The sequence below is a fragment of the Ambystoma mexicanum genome, chromosome 7p (genome assembly GCF_040938575.1).
Source record: "Ambystoma mexicanum isolate Mex_15411 chromosome 7p, UKY_AmexF1_1, whole genome shotgun sequence".
NCBI classification, from domain to species: Eukaryota; Metazoa; Chordata; class Amphibia; order Caudata; family Ambystomatidae; genus Ambystoma; species Ambystoma mexicanum.
In genome coordinates, this window is record NC_090939.1 from 752,617,089 (window position 1) to 752,637,092 (window position 20,004).

At 44.8% G+C, this 20,004-nt stretch overlaps 1 protein-coding gene across 1 annotated transcript in view; it reads left to right on the forward strand.

Moving 5' to 3' along the window:
• Positions 1–20,004, forward strand: part of LOC138526300 (E3 SUMO-protein ligase RanBP2-like) — a 1,418,318-nt gene that overhangs the window by 1,123,428 nt on the left and 274,886 nt on the right. Inside the window, exon 24 of the mRNA XM_069636875.1 lies at positions 17,834–17,987. Within this exon, the coding sequence (XP_069492976.1) occupies positions 17,834–17,987 (154 nt within the window). The remainder of the gene's footprint in view (positions 1–17,833; positions 17,988–20,004) is intronic.

A 20,004-nucleotide genomic window follows, 5' to 3' on the forward strand; every position in this document is an offset into this window, starting at 1 on the left:
TCACTTTCTCAGATTCATCAAGCCCTCCAGCTCCAGGATTGGATGGTGTCATTGGACCTTCAGGATCCTTTCTTTCATGTGCCAATTCATCACAAGCACAGAAAGTACCTGAGGTTCGCTGTTGACGGTTCTCATGATTGGGTTTGATTTTTGCCTATCGGGCTGACCTCCGCCCTCTGGGTTTTCACGAAGATGATGGCGGTGATGGCAGCGAGTCTCGAGAGAGGGGGGAATTCATGTCTACCTCTACCTGGATGATTGGCCCTCGGGGCTTGTTTTCCTGAACAGACCCTGGTACACCTCAGCATAACCTGCCGCATAACCTGCCACTCTCCCCACAGACTGGGCTTCTCCCTCAATTACAAGAAGTCCTACATGATACCATCTCCAAGACACCAGTTCATCAGAGCAGTCCTGGATGCATCTTTGGGAAAAGCCTTGCCACCCGAGGTGAGTGCTCAACACATTCTGCAGATGGTCACCTAATTCGAGTGCCCAGAGTCTTCCGGCCTTTGACTTTTGAGGTTACTCAGTCTCATGGCATCCTGCATTTTCCTGGAGCCAAAGGCTCGCCTGAGAATGAGATCTCTCCAATGGGCTCTCAGGGCACAGTGGTCCCCATTCCCAGGCAAGATTTCACACCTACTTCAGGTTCTGGGCAGAGTTGCACAGGGCCTCCTGTGGTGGGCCTGCGATGACAATGTTCTGAAGGGAGAACCCTTTTGTCAACCATGGCCGGAGAGAACTGTAGTGACGGACACCCCACTCACGTGGTGGGGAGCACACGCCAACTATCTGATAATCGGTCGTTGTTGGTCTCCATCAGATTCCAAACTACAGATTAAACTTTTGGAGCTGAGGGCCATCAGAATAGCGCTGAAGGCCTCTCTGCCCTCTGTAGGGGAAAGCATGTTCTGATGATAATGACAAACACAGTGACCATGTACTACATCAACAAGAGAGGCAGCGTAGATTCACTGCCGCTGTGCAGAGAGGCGATGCAGCTCTTTTTCTGGGCAATTCAAGAAGGAATCTCCCTATTGGCAGTTCACCTAGCCAGAGAGGGGAACACGGCGGTGGACACTCTGAGCAGGCCGAGCAGTCTCCCACGAGTAGGAAGTAATTTAGGAAATACTCGGAGAACTTCTCCCTTTGGGGAACACCTCAAGTGGATCGGTTTACAACCGGAAAACATGCGAACTGTTCTGCTCCAGGGAATTTCCCTCAAGAGGAGCTCTAGGAAACACGTTCGTAATGGATTGGGAGTTTACACTCCTGTACGAGTTTCCTCCAGTCACCGTCATTCCTCACATGATCAGGAGGTTGAGAACATTAGAGAAATCCATGATCCTGTGTTCTCTGGATTGGACCAGGAGGCGGTGGTACCCAGACCTTCTGGACATATCCATCTACCCTCCAATGAGTCTTCCACAAAGAGAGGAACTTCTCTCGTGAGAGGAGGGTTGGGTTAGCCATCCACCGTTCATGAACAACAACCTTCACGCATGGTTTCTGAGAGGTTGAGATACAATGATTGGGACCTGCTGGATGACGTAATGGAGATTTTGCTTTCATCCAGAAGGCCACCAACAAAATACTTATACCGCGGCTGTTCAAACAAATTCCGCAGCTGGTGTAGGGAAAAGGAGGTGCACCATTTTCAATGCAATACGCCTATGGTGGTGTCTTTTTTCGTTAGGTTTGGCTATTCTGGGGCTCCAGACTGGGACCATTAAGGGATACTTGGTAGCACTTTCAATCTTCAAGCGCACCTCAGAGGAGTTACCTTATTTTTAAATGCCATTGATCAGGTGTCCAGACATTTGGTCGACTGAAAACTGGTCGAAAGACATTTGGTCGACGCAATTTGGTCGAAAACCAAATGGTTAAATATTTTTTTAATTATATATATATATATATTTTTTTTTTTTTTTGGTGTTTTCATTTTTTTTTATAAAAAAAAGGGGGTTTGGGGGGGGCCCCAAAAAAAAGGGGTGAAAATAAAAAAAAAAATCGACCATTTGGTTTTCGACCAAATTGGTTCGACCATTTGTCCAGTCGACCAATTTTTTTCGACCAAATGTCTGGTAGCCCATTGATCCTAGTGTGTCTTAAGGGGCTCACTAATGTGTTCCCTCCTACACCTTTTCAAGTCCCAATTTGGAATCTTAATCTGGTATTACAATTCCTGATGTGTGCTCCTTTTGAGCCAGTTCACTCATGTCAGTTAAGACTGCTCAAAATAGATAAATGTGTCCTTGGCATTGCACCTTCTTTTTTTACCTATGATTGTGCCGGATTTCCATTTAGACGAGAAAATTGTGCTTCAACCTTTCTTTCCGCCACCTCACCCTAGCAAGGAAGAGGAAAGGCTACATAGGTTCTTTTCAAGAAGAGCCTGAGCTTTTGCATTTCTTGGATGACGAAGATAAATCAGCATTGGCTATACTGGCCACGAACTTGGGACTTCAGTTATTAAACAAACTTTATCCAGATGGATAATTCTGGCCATTTCGGAATGCTACAGATTGGCCAGGAAAGATCCCCCACTCTGCAAGGGGCATGGCAACAACTTCCGCTCACCAGAGGGGTGCCTATAAAAGACATTTGTGTGGCAGCCACTTGGTCTACCATCCACACTTACAAAGCTTTACTGTCTGGACTCATCCTCTAGCCAGGAAGGAAGATTTGGGAAAGCGGTCAAAGAGGCTGCTCGCCTCTTTGGACCTGCTGTGCAGGTAAGGGCAGCCACAATCAGAGTCCCTCTTGGGTCTCGTGTTGCCTCCAGGCATTTTGTCCGAGTAATTTTTTGTAATTTTGTGCTGCACCACCGGCTTTGCGTCCTCTCCCTCCCCTCTCCCTACTTCCACTTCCTGGTGTGCTCCCTCCCACCTCCCCTGATTGGTTCGCCACAGATCTTAAAGGACCTTCCCAGGGCAGCCCGCTGCGCGGCAGCCCCTGCGGCTAAGGACCCAGAGGCAAATGGCGGCTCCTTGAGGGGCGACTCCCACTAGTGTCTGCAGGTGTCAGCAGGGGAAGCCAGAGCCTGCACCCTATCCTGACAACTCTGCCACATTGCAGAGTCTCAGACTTAGTTGTGTACAGAAATTGCATTGTGAAACCTAGGCCTTTTCCCCCCTTATACATGACTCTGAGATTTGGGTGTTTCTCTTTCTGCATGACATTGTGAGAGAACTGCCATTCTGTGGTTTTACTTCTTAGCAAAGCAGTCATCTAGCAAACTTTCTACCTTTCACTGAGTGCCTGTCGTCTTGCCAAAATTGTTGACTATTTCCTCATCTCTCCCTGTCTCGTCTGCCAGCGCATCCTTCCCTAGTGTTCTCCCCTCCCTCCCCATCCCCCCCTTCCTCTTCTCTCCTTACCCTACCTACTCTATGGTGCTCTTTCTCTACTATCTTTTCTTACTGCTTCTCTATCGACTATCCTCCTCTCCACACTGAATCTGGTAGGAAGAAGTTTAAAAAGGACATCCTGGTCTCCAACCCAGACCTCCCTATTGCTGACAACTATACCAGTGCCTCCTCTAGGCAAACCCTCACCGACATCCTCTTTGTCGTTCCCTCGCCAGACCTATGGACGACTCATATGGTCTGTGCTTTCTCCTCTCTTCTTCTCCCATTAATGATGGCACCGCGTGCGAGGCCCTACTGGCCTCCTTCCACTACTCGAAGGTCATCATAAATGTTTACCTTGTGCACCCTCTTCTTCAGAAACAATCTGCTGACCCATCCTGCCCGGCTAACTATCGCCCAATCTCCATCACTCCTTTCCTGGGCAAACGCCTGTAAAAGCTGGCCATCTCCCAGCTTAATCGTCACACTGAATCTGTTGGTTGTCTTCATGACCATCAGTCTGGCTTCAGAGCTGCCAGAAGCACAGAAACTGCTTTCCTGAGCATCCATGAAGACCTCTCTCTCTCCAACCTGGATTCCAACACCCCGTGTCCTGTTCCTACTTGATCGCTCTTCTGCCTTTGACACGGTCAACCATGCCATCCTGCTCAACCGTCTCCATGATAACTTGGGTGTCACCGGTTAGGCCCTGGCATGGCTTACTTCTTTCCTCTCTGACCCTCCCTGGTCCAACCAGGGTCCTTCCTCTCCTCTATCTCTACCTGTGGTGTTCCCCAGGGGTCTTACCTCTCTCCTTGGCTGTTCAGCAAATACCTGGCACTTCTTGCCCACCGCATTGCTGCTCTCTGCCCCAACTTTCAGTGCTATGAGGATGACTCAGCTCATTTTCCATCTACCCTCAGCCACCTCTTCTCCTTCTCTCATCTCTATCTGGCTGATATCCAGGAGTGGTGTGCTGCCAATGATATTTGCCTTGGAGCCAGTAAGACTGAGATTCTCCTCATCGGCACACCCGCTCCCTCCTTTCCTGTCGCTCTCTGTCTGGCCTCTCTTGGCCCTCTTCCTGCTCCCACCTGCAAGGCAAAGAAAAAACTCAGGTTCATCTTCGACTCCACACTCTCCTTCTCTCCTCACATCTCTAAGAAGTCACACTACGAGCTGCACCTCTTCAGAGGTAATCCTCCGTTCCTCTCCTTCCCCAGAAGCTCACTGTCTCCACAGCTCTGGTTCTCTCTAGGCTGGACTACTGCACAGCCTCTTTCTAAATCTGCCTGCTTCCACTCTCCGCCCTCTGCAACTCATCCAGAACAGGACTGCGAGACTTGTCCTTGGCTTCAAGCCCACTACCCCCCCCCCCACACCCCCCCCCTGGTAGTATAAGGTGGAAGGAAGGCCAGCGGGTCCAGGATCGTAAAGAAAATATGCAGACAGAAGGACAAACCGGAAGAGAAGGGAAAAGAACACCCGTAACTAAAGAGGATGGGAAGGGAGGACAGGCCAAGAGCAAAGAAAAGGAGAAAGTTGGACAGAACTGGGAAGGCACGACCAGGAAGATAAGCAGGTAAGTAAAGAAGGAAAGGATAAGAGTGGTCTCCAAAGGACCGAAGAGTAGAAGGATAAAAACGGGCAGATGATCGAACCAAGGAAGGTATGGTCCAAAAAGGGAAGAGGTGAGAGCCAGAAAGGAAAACTGAGCTTAAGGATACAGACGCCGGCAACAGCGGGAGAAGGATACACGAGAGAAAGGGAAGTGCGAACGTGCGGAAATCCAGGCAGCAGTAGAAGGCAGGCTCAGAGGGAAAGGAAACAAAAACAGCAAGCAGAACTGGGGGGCTAAAGGCAGGAACACAGTCAGAAAAGTACACAGGCACAACAACACTCAGACTGTCCGACGCGAGCCAGCAATGCGAGTTGCAGCGCGTCGGAAAGGGGGCGTGGCCGCTCTAAATACCGAAGTTTAGGAAAAGCTAGAGCCTTGCTACTGATCCCGCTGCGACTCAGTGGAGCCGCCATTTTTGCCATAGCTTCCACGGTCAAACCTTGACAGTGGTTTAATGTACATTTTTTTAAATTGTATTAGTCATGGTTTAAGCAAGTCAAACCTTAAACTATATATACATTAATTAAACCCAATTTGAATACAAACATTGAAATAAAATAACATCAATTAAAAGTAAAACCTTTAAACACTTCTTACCAGGGCGATGACCCCTCACCCCTCCTCATAAAAAAACAAGAGCAACTATAGGGGTAAATCTTAATTTTCCAACAGTGCTTGAGCCTTCTTTTCCAACAAATGAAATACTTCCTTCAAATATGCGAGCAAAGCAAGTGTAATAGACTCGCTCTCCTGTGAGCAAAAGCACCCACCAGTCCTCACTAGAGAAGGTTGTGAATTGATTCAGAAACCTTCCTAGCCACCAACTTCTTTGAATATGCAAACATGGACATATTAATGTCAAACAGAGTTTCTCTCGGTGCATTACAAACTCTGCATACAGCTTTTCTCAGTTGTTTGTTTTTCATCCTCACTTCAGTAATTTCTCTTGTTAACAAGAGGTTCATGTGAAATCTCATAAATTGGTGTCTAAGCAGATGGTTAGGAAATCTTTGTAGATATTTAGGTAGCTTTCCTCTTGCTCTGCACTCCAGGTTAAAGTGATCATAAAGGTTCTTAGTAGTCGTTTTTTCACAAGTATCTATCCAATCTTGGGCGTATAACTAGGACTTCACTTTTCCTGGCAAAAATTTCAGAGAGTCTTCCGAAGAACCCAAATACTGAAGTATTGCCACTCAAATTTGTTTCCAGGCATGTGGCGTAGTTTCCGTGGGTGACCGAAAGTGCACTCTTTAGGACTTTAAATCCCCCTTCTGGTTCACCCAGAAGGCATTTCCTATAAAAAGGCATTGTTTTCCAAACGGTGAAGGCATATAAGGACATAAGGCCTAGTTCACGTCTTATAATTCGAATGGGTAAACTCTACGGGAGGAGCAGGGGATAAACCTGCCCGCTGCAGAACTTCACACAAGATAGGCACCAGGTTGGATGAGGCGTCCCCTCAGCAGATTCTGGAGTTACAACTACAAAGGAAAGATTCCAGCCAAATTGTGGCTTTCTCTGAAAAACGACCTATGTGAGTCTGCGTGTTCAACAGCCTTTTATAATCGAGTAGGTTGAAAGCTGCCGATAACTAAGAGAATCAGCAGTCCCAAACCACTCCTTTCTAAAGCAGAGCACATGTGAGTGCGAAGATCAAGAAGGGTGCTCTTGGTCCCATAATCACTCTGAAATCTAGATAGCTTCTTGTGGAGAAGGCCAGTGGCCTCCAAGTGATGTTGAATCGGATTACTAGCCGTTTTGTCAATTATTTTGAGGAGTGGTGGAGTGTTATTTTTTTGGCCCAAGATTTGGGTAGTCTGTAGGGTCCAAACCTTGTTATTTTCAAAAGCGGGGTTACCACAACATCCTTAATGGCCGCAGAGACCATGCCCTGTTCTAGAGATGTATTATTAAATCGTCTTAAGAACGGTGCGAATAGTTCCCTGTTCTCAAAAATTATTTTTGAAGGAAGAAGGTATCCTGGACAACTGGTCGGGTGCATATCAATCAGTAAATCGACAAAATTGAAGGTAGCCTGGGAGTCCTGACCTTGTTCCTGCCCAACAGTGCCTCAAATGTCGGTACTGTCAAAAGCAGTAACAAATGTAACCCCGAGCAACTACAAACTAAGCGGTGGCCTTTGAAAAGTATTCTAAAGTATTCCCAAGTGTCTGGGTTTGTTGGGCTAAGTATTTTAAAGTATATCTTGTGTAAATATAATGATATATTTTCATATAGATTTGTTTCTTTGTATTGCATGACTAGCTAGGTTCAGCGTACTTACCTACAGCTCACATCTTCCTCTTAAAATAATCCTGACTGATCTACCACTCTGCCAAGGTTCCGGCAATATTACAGACTGATACTAGGAGTTGGGGATCTACAAACCCCTGGTATAGCTTAATAAAGTCTTCCCTCCATGTGGGACTTTAGGAAAACTCCATGAACACTGAGATCCAACAAGACTGTCATCTGTGTAAGCGATTCATGGTGTAGTCGTTTCCCCGTTCCTGGGGAGGGTGTGGGGACTGCGACACAATCTTATTGCTGTATCAATATCAGCCACATAGTTTAAAAAGCAGGGGTGCAAGAACACACCCTTGCTTCAAACTTCAATTTGTAGGCATGGATCTTGTCAATTGACCATCTTGGCCAATACAGACGGTAACCGTTGTGCCTGTATACAATCATTTAATAAGATGTATCAACATAGGATCAATAACCCAGTGGATTATTTCCCCCTTCGTATAAACCGAGAAACGCAATCCAATCCACTGGAGTAGTCGACATAACAGAGGTAAAGACTCCGGTCGTCTTGCAACCTCAGTGTAGTGTATAACCCATATATTGTGCAAGGTGTTATGCTCACTTCTAAAGCACATTTAAAATGTACTCAACAAAGATTTCTGTTCACCCATAAGTTCATTTAGCGCAATAAAAAAGCAGCAAACATTTTCACCAGAATCAAGCATGGCAAGGAGTCTGTAATTTGAAGGAATAAATCGCTCCCCTTTTTGAAGACTTTGGTAAGGAAACACTACAGCCAGCTAGATGGAATAATTCCAGTGTCAAGGATCCTGACAAAAATTGGGGCGAAAACGTCAACCCAATATTCTGTATTTGACTTAATGATGCGTTGGCTGCTGGCGCCCTTGATTTTCCTTTTCTTTCTTTTTTTTTTTTTTTTTTTTTAACAAGCAAAATATCTGCTTCACCGAACCCATCAACACCAGAACAAGAGTAGCCTTGTCCATCCCACCTGCTCGTTTTGGTAGATATCAAAATAGAGGTTGGTAATATGCACAGCACAACTATCCTCGGATATGGGAATTGATTCTTTGGGATTGTCCATAGCCTTAAACCTCCTATAGTGGTACCAAAATGTTCTGCTGCCATGGGTTTTCAATATTGCAAATAGCAAGCTCCAGTTGGCGTCATTAGTTTAGTTTTCATTATTTCTACGGCAATTACGGTATTGTGTGCAGAGAGCATTTATAGCCAAGATCTTATTGGCTAGCGTAATCGTATGCGATCTATGTAAGTTCCTAATCTTTTGATGTAAAGAATTCTTCTGATTTGCTATGGTGATTTGATATAGGCCCAGGCTGGGGTCCCCCCCCTCGACCTCTGTTCATTGCGCGCTTGATATCAACCATGGCGCGAAGGTCCCAATTATGCTGTTGTAATAAGAGTGTTGTAGGGTGAGTATCTTGGGCAACAATGGTATTGAACTTTGCAACCAAATGATTGTTTTGTAGGTTGACACACATCTAGAGGTCTTTTACTGAATACCTTTGCACAATTTTGAGCAGAATTCCAAGAAAGGGTGGCATGAATTTTATCAGTTTTCCTTACAAAAATTGCTCACATTTTTCGATTATTTAAAATAGTTTTTCTAATGTTTTAATACTTTTAAACTATTTGCTTTCGTTTCAGCTGTCTAAACAGTACTCTTTTTGTTGCTGTAATGGGAGCCAAGATGGAGACAAAGTGGCAGGGTCTCTTCATAGCTCTGCCATGGTTCTGTGTGCCTGAGTGTATGCCCTCTGAATGTTGCCTTCAGTTTTTTGCTGGTGTACGCATGTAAGGGAGGTGCCTTGGAAACTAGGTGCCACCAAATGGATATGCTGGAGACCTTTGTGGGTGTAGCATCTGTCCCCTTTCTGCCCTGGGACCCCTTACGTAGCCAGCTTTAGTGACCGGACCGTTGCTTGCTATCATACTCTGGCCCAGGCGGTGGGGTTGCTCTCACACACATACGCATGATGATGATGATGATGATGGTTGAGGCAGTACCATGCCTTAGCATAACTCCTGTATGCTTGCAGAAGGAGGTTCTTGCCTTCTCTGTCCTGTGTCAGTGGCTTGCGAATGGTCAGCTCCGAAGTGGGGTGGGTTCGGTTTGGTTTTACTGTGTAGGCCTGCAGCATTTTTAAATGAGTGCCATGACCTTCTACAGAGTATACACCAGAGTTAGAATGCTCTGTTAAAATATAGGCATCAGATAGCTTAGCGGCCATATTAGAATGCCTGTGAAAACTGCAGTCATATACACATTTGGATTTATTCACCTTTCTTGTGGGTCAGCAGCTAGTCTGTTGCACAATTCCCCCCCACTCCCTGCATAACAATCCTGGGGGCTTTTATACATAACTGCATCTGCCTCGTGGTCTGCTCCAACAGTTCCTTAATTGTTTCTCTTAATAGATATTTGATTGAAGCGTAGTGGTGATACTGTTTCCTTAATGCGAAAAAGCACATTGCTGTGCTTTATTGCGAATTCTGACTTGCCTTTGAATTGCCACAATGCGGTCTGTAGCCCTGGTCCTAAGCAGGCACTAAATGCTGAAAGGGAACAAAAGAGGTGGTCCTGGAGCGGGTAAGGTCTCCAAGGGACAGTTTTACCAAATGATCAACACAACGGGTACAGATGGCTGAGCAGGCGGAGGCGTCACAAGCAGAGGCTGCTAAGACGGGGTAGCCGCTCTAATACAGATTTGAAGCTGTTGATGCTTGCGGGCACCAACAAATATCTGAAAAAACATTCCATCTCCTTGCCACAGAATAGACAAAGCTTGGATAAACTGTTAGCGCTAAGAGTGTCACTGCGTGTGAATGTAGAGAACCAGAGTAAGGCTTTGTTGATGCTGGTTCAGAACACGTTCAAGAAGCCTGCAGCCAAACTTAGGGACTTGGAAGACGTATCTAGGAGGAATAATGTTCACCTACTCAATCTTCTGAAGGGGACTAAGATGGGGAGCATGAATCTTTTGAAATGTTTTTAATCCCCTCACTATTCAAAACCGCGCCTTAAAATTATTACAGATGGATAAGCTTGACAGAACTCCTTTGACAATGGCCAGGACCACTTCTGTGTGGGGGTACGGTCAGCTTTTTGTTTTGAAATGGCAGGATAAAGTCAAACTATTGTTGGAGGCTTGTAAGCAGGGTTCGATTATAGGTACAATGGTAGCAAAATAAACTTTTATCCCAGCTTGGACATCAAAACACCAGTTGCTGACGTTCTTTGAGCAGATAATGCATCCCTTATGCTTCGTTTCCCCCTGCACAAAAATACAGTATTACCCAAATTGTTTGTTTACAATTGTTCGAATGAACAATTGACCGAATTTAAAGGGTCACAATTGACTGAATATATATATATATATATATATATATATATATATATATATATATATTATATGTGTGTGTGTGTTGGGGGGGTTTGGCGTTGGGTGGGGGGGTTGTGGAGGGTTTCCCCCCCCACATATATGGTACAATTGACCTTCACAATTCGGTCAATTGTCATTCGAACAGTTGTAAAACGACCAATTCGTATACAACCCAAAAATACATATAAGTGCATGGAAAGCTCAATTTCTTTGACTCTTAAGAGCGTACTACATGAAAACTATAACCTTATTGCAAGAGATACAGAGTGGGGCTGGGGGGGTTGTTGGGCAAGAATTGATGTAGTAACCCTGTGGGAGACTTCACAGCACTTGTCCTCTTGGTATTAGGTAACCAACCTTTTGGTATCGGCCTGTACTACACAAGTTGGTAGTGTGACTGAGCAGCCAGGCTTCTCCCTAGAGGGGTAAATGTGAGTTGTAGAGCTGTATTTGTATTTGTATTTATTTATTTGTCTAGCGCACCACGCCCAGGGGCAAACTGGCGCATCCCTTAGTTACTGTAGCAATGAAATTCGCAAATCCAAGTAACCAAGTAACACTTACATTCAAGGTTTTAGTTATGAATAGTTATTTAACATCAGTTTTTAATTAAGCATTATTTAAAAAGGGCAATATCTAAAACAATCAAATATACTTTAAAATACTTTTCCAGGATCAACACAAAGCTAGTAGATACTCTTTACAGATGCTTTTTACACACTTCCTACACCCTCAGGTGACTTCACTAACTAGGACAGTAATGGCATTTATATATCACTAGTACATTTTGTAGATTCTGAGGTTTGTAGAAAGGAAAGGGTAGGGGAAGGAAAAACATCAAACATGTTCTCAGAGCATGTGAACACTTAAATCTTCCAATGAAGTCTAGACAAAAACCTTTCCCAGCAGTAATAGTTAAAACGAAGTTATCACCTCTGTGGGACAGTAAATATCAAAGTCAAATGGACTAGAAGAGTCTGCAGTGAGCCAGGACAGCCAAAGTCAATTGGAGCACAGTCTTTGGCGCTGGGGCACTGTTTTTAGATGACAGTCTTGCACAAAGTTAATTTGTTGAAGAAAAATCACTGTAGGGTCACAAGCTGTTACACTTGTGAAGGGTAGAGCTGAAATCGACTCTAGCGAAGTAGCTACTGTAATTCTCAACTGAAAAGAGCAAAACTAAAGACGCTGAGATAAGTACCCCAAGTCGGAACCGTACGTTTGGTTAAAAAGAGTGTTCCAGCTGGCTTCTGTCTGGTTGCAGCAATGCAGACCCTGGGTTCCTGGGCCTCAGTCGTGGGGCCAAGATGGAGGACGTCTGGAGAAATCCTGCGGCAGCAATTCAGAGATGGCAGCAGCTATGGGCTCTTTTCAGATCAGCAGCACTTTGCAGTTTCAGCGATCTGTAACCAGCACCACTGCAGATCTTGGACACCCCGGTTGGGCTTCCTTCACTCCTTGAGTCCTGCGCTCTGGTGAGGGGATTCGAGCTCTGGTCTTCTGCTTCTGGAGGGTCCTTGGGAGACTCCTGGAGCTTCTGGCTGTATTGCAGACAATGCACTTGACTACAGATTTCTCGACCCCTGTCACTCGGTTCCAGCAGCAGAAAAGAAGTACAGCCAGTCATGGAAGATGTTTCAGTGAAGTTCGTCTCGGGGATTAGTTGGTCCCACTAACCCAAGGGAAGAAGTCCTTTCCGGAGCTTCTCTTGTCGATCAGGAAAAGGAGTTTCAGCACAGCAGCAGGGCTTCACCATGTAATTCAGAGGTCCAGGAGGATGCAGCAAGCTTTGTTCACTGTTTCTTTATTCGGTGTGCTTCCCAGTGGTCGACTCTGCCTCTAGTTCCAAAACCCTCACCTTTTAAGCAGGTTTCTCCCATTCATGCACACAGCCTAGGCTGTCACTCAAACAGCAGGGTGGCTGTCCTGAAAGGACAGCCAGCCAGCCAATCAGGACTGGGTGCGTTCGGGCATTCCTAGAAACAAAGGACATGGGAGTTTCGGGCACCGCCCTCACTTCCTGCCCTTCCAGACCCACTAGAGCCAGAGGCGGGTTTCAGTATAGAAGTTTGCCAAAGGCAAAACGAACAAAGGGCTCAAACCTGGCTTGGCACGCAGAGTAAAGTCCAAGGAAGACCTCACAAACGGAAAAGGCCGAAAAAAGTCAACCGGGGCCCTTTTGACAAAATGATCAACCTTGTCTGTGGTAAAAAAGCACAATGGTAGGAAAGTTAAACCACTGCCACCAGCCATTCAAAGTACTGAGAGTAACATTAAAAATGTTACATGAGTAGGTAGGTGGGATAAGGAGCTACTAAGTAACCCTCAAGCACTCCACATAAGAGGGTGTGTGCTGGACCCATAAAGAGGAAAGATAAGTAAAGTCAATTTCACTTTACTATTTTGGGAACAGTAGTTCACACAAGAAAAGGTATTTAAATCTTATGAGAAATATAAAATTGATTTCTCTGTGACACTGCACTGGAGGTGCTGTGTCTCACCATACAAAAAGTAGATGCCTATGGAGTTTGTCAGACTCCAAAAACAAAGTAAACACATAATCCAAATCTAGTCAAAACACATGAGAGAGTGAGAAAAGGGGCTCACTCACTCCACGTTAAAAATGTAAAAGTCCTAAATCCAGCAAAAGAGCTGGTGTCTCTAAGGTGGGAGGAATTGAGCACTAACATGAAAATTTTCCCTAAGAGGGGTCACATCTTATAGCATGTTTTATAACTGATTTTAAGATGTTGTCTGTGCTATGATCCTACAGGTGCTTGATATTAGGTTGAAGTTGTGTGGCAGTCCTACATATGTGAATCTTCTGATTACTTAAAGGAATCGCCATTTCATTTTTATGTGTTAAATTATAAGACTTTTCTGGTGTGTTTTTGACAGTTTTCTTCTTCCAGAAAAGTCTCAGCTGACATTCTCCTGCCAGGTTCTATTGAGATAGAGACTAAATAATGAAGTTCACAAAATATTTTTCATCTGTTGACTTAGACAATGCTCCATATTTGCATTGAGGAACAGAAATGTTGGGGAGACTGGCCTGTGCAAAACAAATGTTGGGGAGACTGTCCTTGTGTGCAAGTCAATTACACTTATGGGGTAGAGATGAAGCTGACTGTAGATTGGTAGAGATGAGGCTGACTGTAGATTGGTGGGGAGGGGGGGGTAAGGGTGACCTGCTATACCTTGTATCGTTGCAATCCTAGTTTTGGTTTAGTGTGATACACAAGGGAATTATATTTACACATGCAGTATTCTGCAGTTGCAGCATAGATAACAGGCATGTAGGGGCTCACAGCTTCTTCATATCCAGAATGACCTTGAATGTCAAATCAGACACTTGCCTGAAACTTCAAGTGTATTAATGGCACAAAGACAGCTAGAATATAGTCCTGCATTGAGAGAGAGCCCATACATCTACTAATGCTTCAGAAAACCTATTTGGCAACCCAAGCACATGACAAGTTGGGCAAAGATAGGAGAGAAACATTTGTCAGCATGTTTGCATCTTCAGGTAGAGCTGTTGTATTGTGGGTGAGAAACGGTGTACCCTACAAATGGCAGAACTTTGAAAGGTTAGAAATGTTTGATATGCGGCTATTGTTGGTTCTGTGTTCAATGTTCATGCTACTTCTCTGTACTTATGCCCCCAACATGGACAACGACTTGCTTTTGCAAATATGCAAACTGCTGTATAGGATGGGCTGGTGACTTCAACTGCATCTTGCACCCGGGACAAACCACCTCTGAGGGAAGGGGCAGACCATTGGGCTTGGCTTACAACCTGTTACAATTTATCGCGCAATTTTATCTGATTGAAGTGTGGCTATAGATCAGTACTGTTAGCAAAGGCTACTCCGTTTATTCTGCCGAACAGCAATCTTACAGATGCATAGATTTTCGGTGACTCAAGATATGTAGGGTTTCGCGGTTCACTCATCGGAATACCTGGACTATACTCCATTACAGATCATATTCAATTTGACCAACAATGGAGAGCCCCAAACTGCAACATGGAGTTTGTGGGCTTGCTTGTTGTTGGATTTATTATATACAGATACAATGAAATATGTGATCAAAGACGACTTTGCAGACAATAATAGCTCTGTGGACGATGTGAGAATGATTTGTTAGTAGTTTAAAGTAACAAAAGGGGGGGGTACTGCATTGACACCACTTTTGGTGCTCGACCGGCAATTGTTAAGCATATTTGTCAATTTGAGAACAAGATCAAGGTTCTGTAAAGCAATGCAGTTGACAGAGCTGAATTACTTAAGGCGATTGCAAAACATAATTTAGTGGGATACATTTGCGCTTCTGTAAGTTTGCTAATATGTTCATACATCCATCAGGAACCACATTGTTTTAAAGGGGCAGCATAATAACCTTCAAGTCTTAAGTGCCTATTTCTTCTTCCTCATAAGGAAGTTCCAGCATAGTCAATCAACCTCATGGAGCTTGTTATTCCAGAATAAGCGCAACAGGAGCACATTGATCCTCTTAACCAGTCTGTTGGTATAAGCAGTGGTGTTTCTTGGGAAAAATCTGGCAGCCCGGGCAATATTGACAATTCGGTCTCATAGACAGTTGTATTTCAACGTATCCAAAAAACAGCCTAAGAACATTGTTTTATATTTCTTCCCATTTACTGCTGACTGGTTCACATAGTTAACGGAAGGGCACTATAGTACGAGCGAAAGGCAACCATGCCAGAGGGGAGGGGCAATCTTTGTTTCTAGTAGTGGATATAATTGATTTGTTCTAACTGATTTACAGCGCCGATACTGTTCCAAACGCCTCAGTTTGTTCTAGAATTGGCAGGAAAGTGCAAGCCGGTCATACACTAACTCAGGTGCAGTACATAAGGTCTACACTAAATTGATTAAAATAAAGGGTACTAAAAGTATGTTCATTCCTGTCCTGATCATTTAGGACATTTCTATTTGACACAAGACGATGGCTAAACTGGTGGTAACATAGGACTGAGATCGATGATGAAGAATTGGGGACACCAGGACAATGTTAGCAGGTTTGTGGGGGTGGGAGTTGACTCGTATTGTGCAGTCAGTCGTGGACTGGACTTTTTTCTGAAGTTATGTTGAGTTGGTTGCACGAAGTAGGAGGAATTGGGCTGTGTTTCTAGAGGACTCGACTACAGGCAGTACATAATGCTAACATTTCACGGGCAATAGGTGGTAAGCAGACAACTGAGCTATATGAATGCCTGAAACCTCAACAGCAAAAAAGTGATGGCTAAATTCTGTTGAAGTGGAGACGATATGGGGCATATACCACCCTCTACAGGAGGACCCGAAATAGCAAAAAAGGGTTACCCGTAATGTTTTGAATTAATACTCTAAACATGCTTTCAGCACAACTAAACCCAGCCCTTCTACAGAAAATGTGCAGACAGACGTTGCCTAAGATTTGGGTGTCATCTGATCACTTTCCTTCACATGTACTAATTTCGGGTTGGTCGATGAAAGACTTATTCTGAAACGTATGGACTTAACACCTCATCAAAAGAAGAGCAAAGTGATTCTCAAGTTATTTATGCTGAAGTGCCATGCAATGAAAGAAATATTCCCCATTATTACTAAATGTATGGTCCAAAGACATAATAAAATGGGCAACAGCTGTAAGATGCAAGGGCCAGAAACTAAGACTACAGCGAATGGCACTATTCATTCTATATGTTACACAGTCAGAATGTGTGCAGATATTCTCCCGATCTCATGCTTCCTTGAAAACCGGGCATTGTACGAAGATTGGTCCGTTTGTACTGCTAGAATACTGGCTTTTGCCTCCTTTTGGTCCACAATGTACTGTTGTGTTGGTGTTTATACTGTTACTGCTGTTACTAGAATACAGTGTGTACTACACTGAATTGTATTTGTTGTCTTGGCAATAAAAGCCACTCATTGGTCGATTACTGTGACGTGGTGTCATGTCTGCATGTGATTATTTGTTCTTTATTTTGTATCTTGACCTGTTAATTGCAATTATATGTCGAACACAGCTTTTTTAAATAACGTAATAGAGACGTGTTTAACAAAAGATTTGTTGTCCATTTAATATTTATTTTAGCCAATGTATTCGTTTAAATGCCTCCAGAGGGGTAAACGAAAAATATGCAATCTTGCAAACTAAAAATGTGAACCGTTGCAAAATAAATGTTGAGTTTACATTTCTCCATAGCCCTAATGATGACTAGAAATGTAAAGGGCGCATATTTCCAGATGACTGTTTATCCAAAGAACACAACTTGCAGGGGATGACATGATCATGGTATTACAACCAGTTGGAAGTGTGACCATTAAATATGAAGTTGGCATCAAATGTTTACCAAGTAGCGTCGGGCAGTGGGCTTGCTGGGAAGAGAGTGTATACACTTAACAATTATTTGTATGTATTTGGGTGAAACCCATAGTTCTCTAGCTGTGGCACACTGAAATTGGCAGAATGGATCCTGAAGTCATTTACATTTTGACACCCGTCAAACCAAATAACTATATTGTAGGCAGGGTACAAAATGTGCCCTCGCCCCTGGTTATTGGTATTTAACTCTCTGCGAGTAAAAACATGGTGTGCTATGTGGATGTATAGAATTGAAGTGACAAGTGATTAAAACTTTTTTTTTATGGCTGGATAGTAGTTTGTTAATTTAATTTTTGCACCCCGATTGTATCTATTGGGTCCAAAGTAGAAAGAAAAACTACTGTTCATTTAACGGCATCTGAAGAGTGAGACATTTTGAATTTCATTTCCTATCCATTGTAAATTAAAAAGCGCATTGTAATATGAGTTAAGTTTGTTTACCCCAATCTTTTTTCAAAGTGTGTAGTATGTTACACAGTGTAAAGAAAATAATGAATTACAGAAGCACTCTAGTGATGCTGTAGTGAATATATTATCGGGAAATTGACCTAAGCATTACAACGGTTCATGTATATGCTGTTTGTCCTAACACAGTGGGCCACTGCAGGGATAATTGTGTTATTAGATTAGATGGGGTTAGGCAGTCCAACATGTTTGAGTAAATTAACCTCTTGCTGTAGCTTTAAAGCTCTGCAAAGAACAGTGCAAAATATGCACTGTATAAATGTATTAATTGACCTATAATTTCTGTTTAAATCCCTTTTGATGTAAATTCAGTGTAGAAACTTGTGTTTCAGGAGTTCCAAGACACTGAAGTGTCCACTTTAGCCGATTCATCAACACCAAATAAATGTGATGGTGTAAAAACCACCACTGCATTGAAGCAGGAACCAGATTCAACAACTGAGGATTTGTCCATGAAAAAAGAAAATCCCGATTCCACATTCAAAGGTACGGTTAGGTGCTTAATCAGGTTACATGCATGATGGGCTGGACATGTTTGCGATAAGGGAACAAAACGCATATTGCTTTGAATTGTTTTGCTTTAATTCAGATTTGGAATTGTACAGTTTTCAGAGTAAACATTTTCACAGGTTGTTGGTTATGCATGCTATGTGGCTGTAATTTTCCCAATACATTAGATATTCAGGTAACCTTGCATAACATGTTTTAATGGGACCACAACAGAAAGGGAATCAAGTAGGTTGGACAGGACCTGGGTTCATATTGGGGTTTGCGGGGGGAATCCTATAACCAGGCTCCATCAACAAAGGTAAGGCAAGGGTAGCTGCTAGGTGGCCTTCACAGCCTATAGGACTGAATAGGCCGCTGGGGTTACAGATAGGCAATCCAGTCCCAAAAACCCTAGTCATGATTGACAACACTAGGTGTGGTCATGGGAGATCCAGAGGTCGCTTGTGCACAGGTTGGTGGATTCAATTTTTTGATGCATTGTACTGAAGACCACTGTGCAAGGCTGGTCCCACAAGCTCGGATTGGCGATAGAGACTGGTCCAAATAATGCGTTTGCTGGCTTGAATTGGCATTTAAGACTGACGAGTTGATGGCTTCCAGCAGGTCGAGTCATCTTTTGGGTCGATCCAATGCTTCTGTTGGGTTGAGTCGGCCCAAAGGATGTGGCGAGTCGGGTGCTTCCATTGCAGCAAGCTAGCAGTCGAGTTGTAGTGGCGATGCATTTCTCTGGGTCGAGCCTGTGTTTAGACAGCACGATGAAGCAGGTAAGCAGTATGAAGTTCTTAGAATGCCAAAAGCAGCACTGCGGGTCCTGTGGCAGCTCTTGGACGAGCATGGTCAACTCCCCTTGGTGGTGTATTGCTTTGGCAAACTGTATTCTACAGCATTGGATCTTTCATAAACTAATTTGCTTTGAATATATCTCGTCACCAAGCTCGAAATCCTAGTTTACAGACTTGCACAGTTCCATGTTAAACAAAGCAATATACGGGGGGGGCGCTCAAGAGCCCGACCAAGATGGCTGCAGGCCCGTGAAGCTCTCTGGCACCCTCAGACATCTGTACGCTATCCTGACGACTTTGTGGCTGTTTTTACACCCTGGTGTGGTGTGCCAGCGCTAATCATCTTCGTGCCCCTCAAGAGCATCGGATGGTGTCCAATTTCGGCGGCGCGGCTCCTGTTTCCTAGCCGGAGGCCCCTGTGCGGAGTGGAGATGGGGCGGTCCTGGTACGCCACAGAGAGGTCCTGTGTGCTGCCCTGCTCGGACGTGGAGGAGGCGCGGTGCCTGGCCCCCTGCTTGTGGACTGTTGCTGCGGGCTCCGGTGGGCTGCCCCGAGCGCGCAGACACCGCAGCGCTGGGAATACTGCGGCCGCCTAAGGTTTGCGGTGACGGCCGCTTGGCTGTGAGTACCCCGGAGGAGAGCAGGCTTGGCGGGGGAGCCTGCCTGCTGCAGAGGGGGTGTGGTGAAGCCGGGCTGCTGTGGGGGCCTGCCCCTGGTGGCCTTTGTCGAGGAGGTTGCTGCAGTGAGGCGTTGGGGTCCCTGCTGCCGACGTTGGCCGGCGCGTGGGGTGTTGCGGCCGCTGCTCCCAACCTAACGGATCCCTCATCTGCGCTTCTGGATATTAAGGTCATGCTTGTGCAATTACAGTCTGGGATACAGTCTCTTGATGGAAAGCTGGACACGCTGACCTGCAAGGTGGACCACATGCAGGTCCGTTTGGACAAGCATGGAGAACGGTTGGATGAGGTGGAGGACGTTGCAAGCTCGATGTCTGGAGCAATGGCTGGGTTGCAGAAAGCTCTGAAGGTGCTTAGGGAGAAGCAGGAGGATTTTGAATCATGTTTGAGATGGCATAACGTCAGGTTTGCGGGCCTGGCGGAGTCAGTGGATCAGAGGGACATGGAGAGCTTGGTTGAAGGCTTTCTGAAGGAGGTGTTGGGCCCGGAGGGGTTCTCCCAATATGTGTCGTGGAAAGGGCTGGTTCCGGGAGA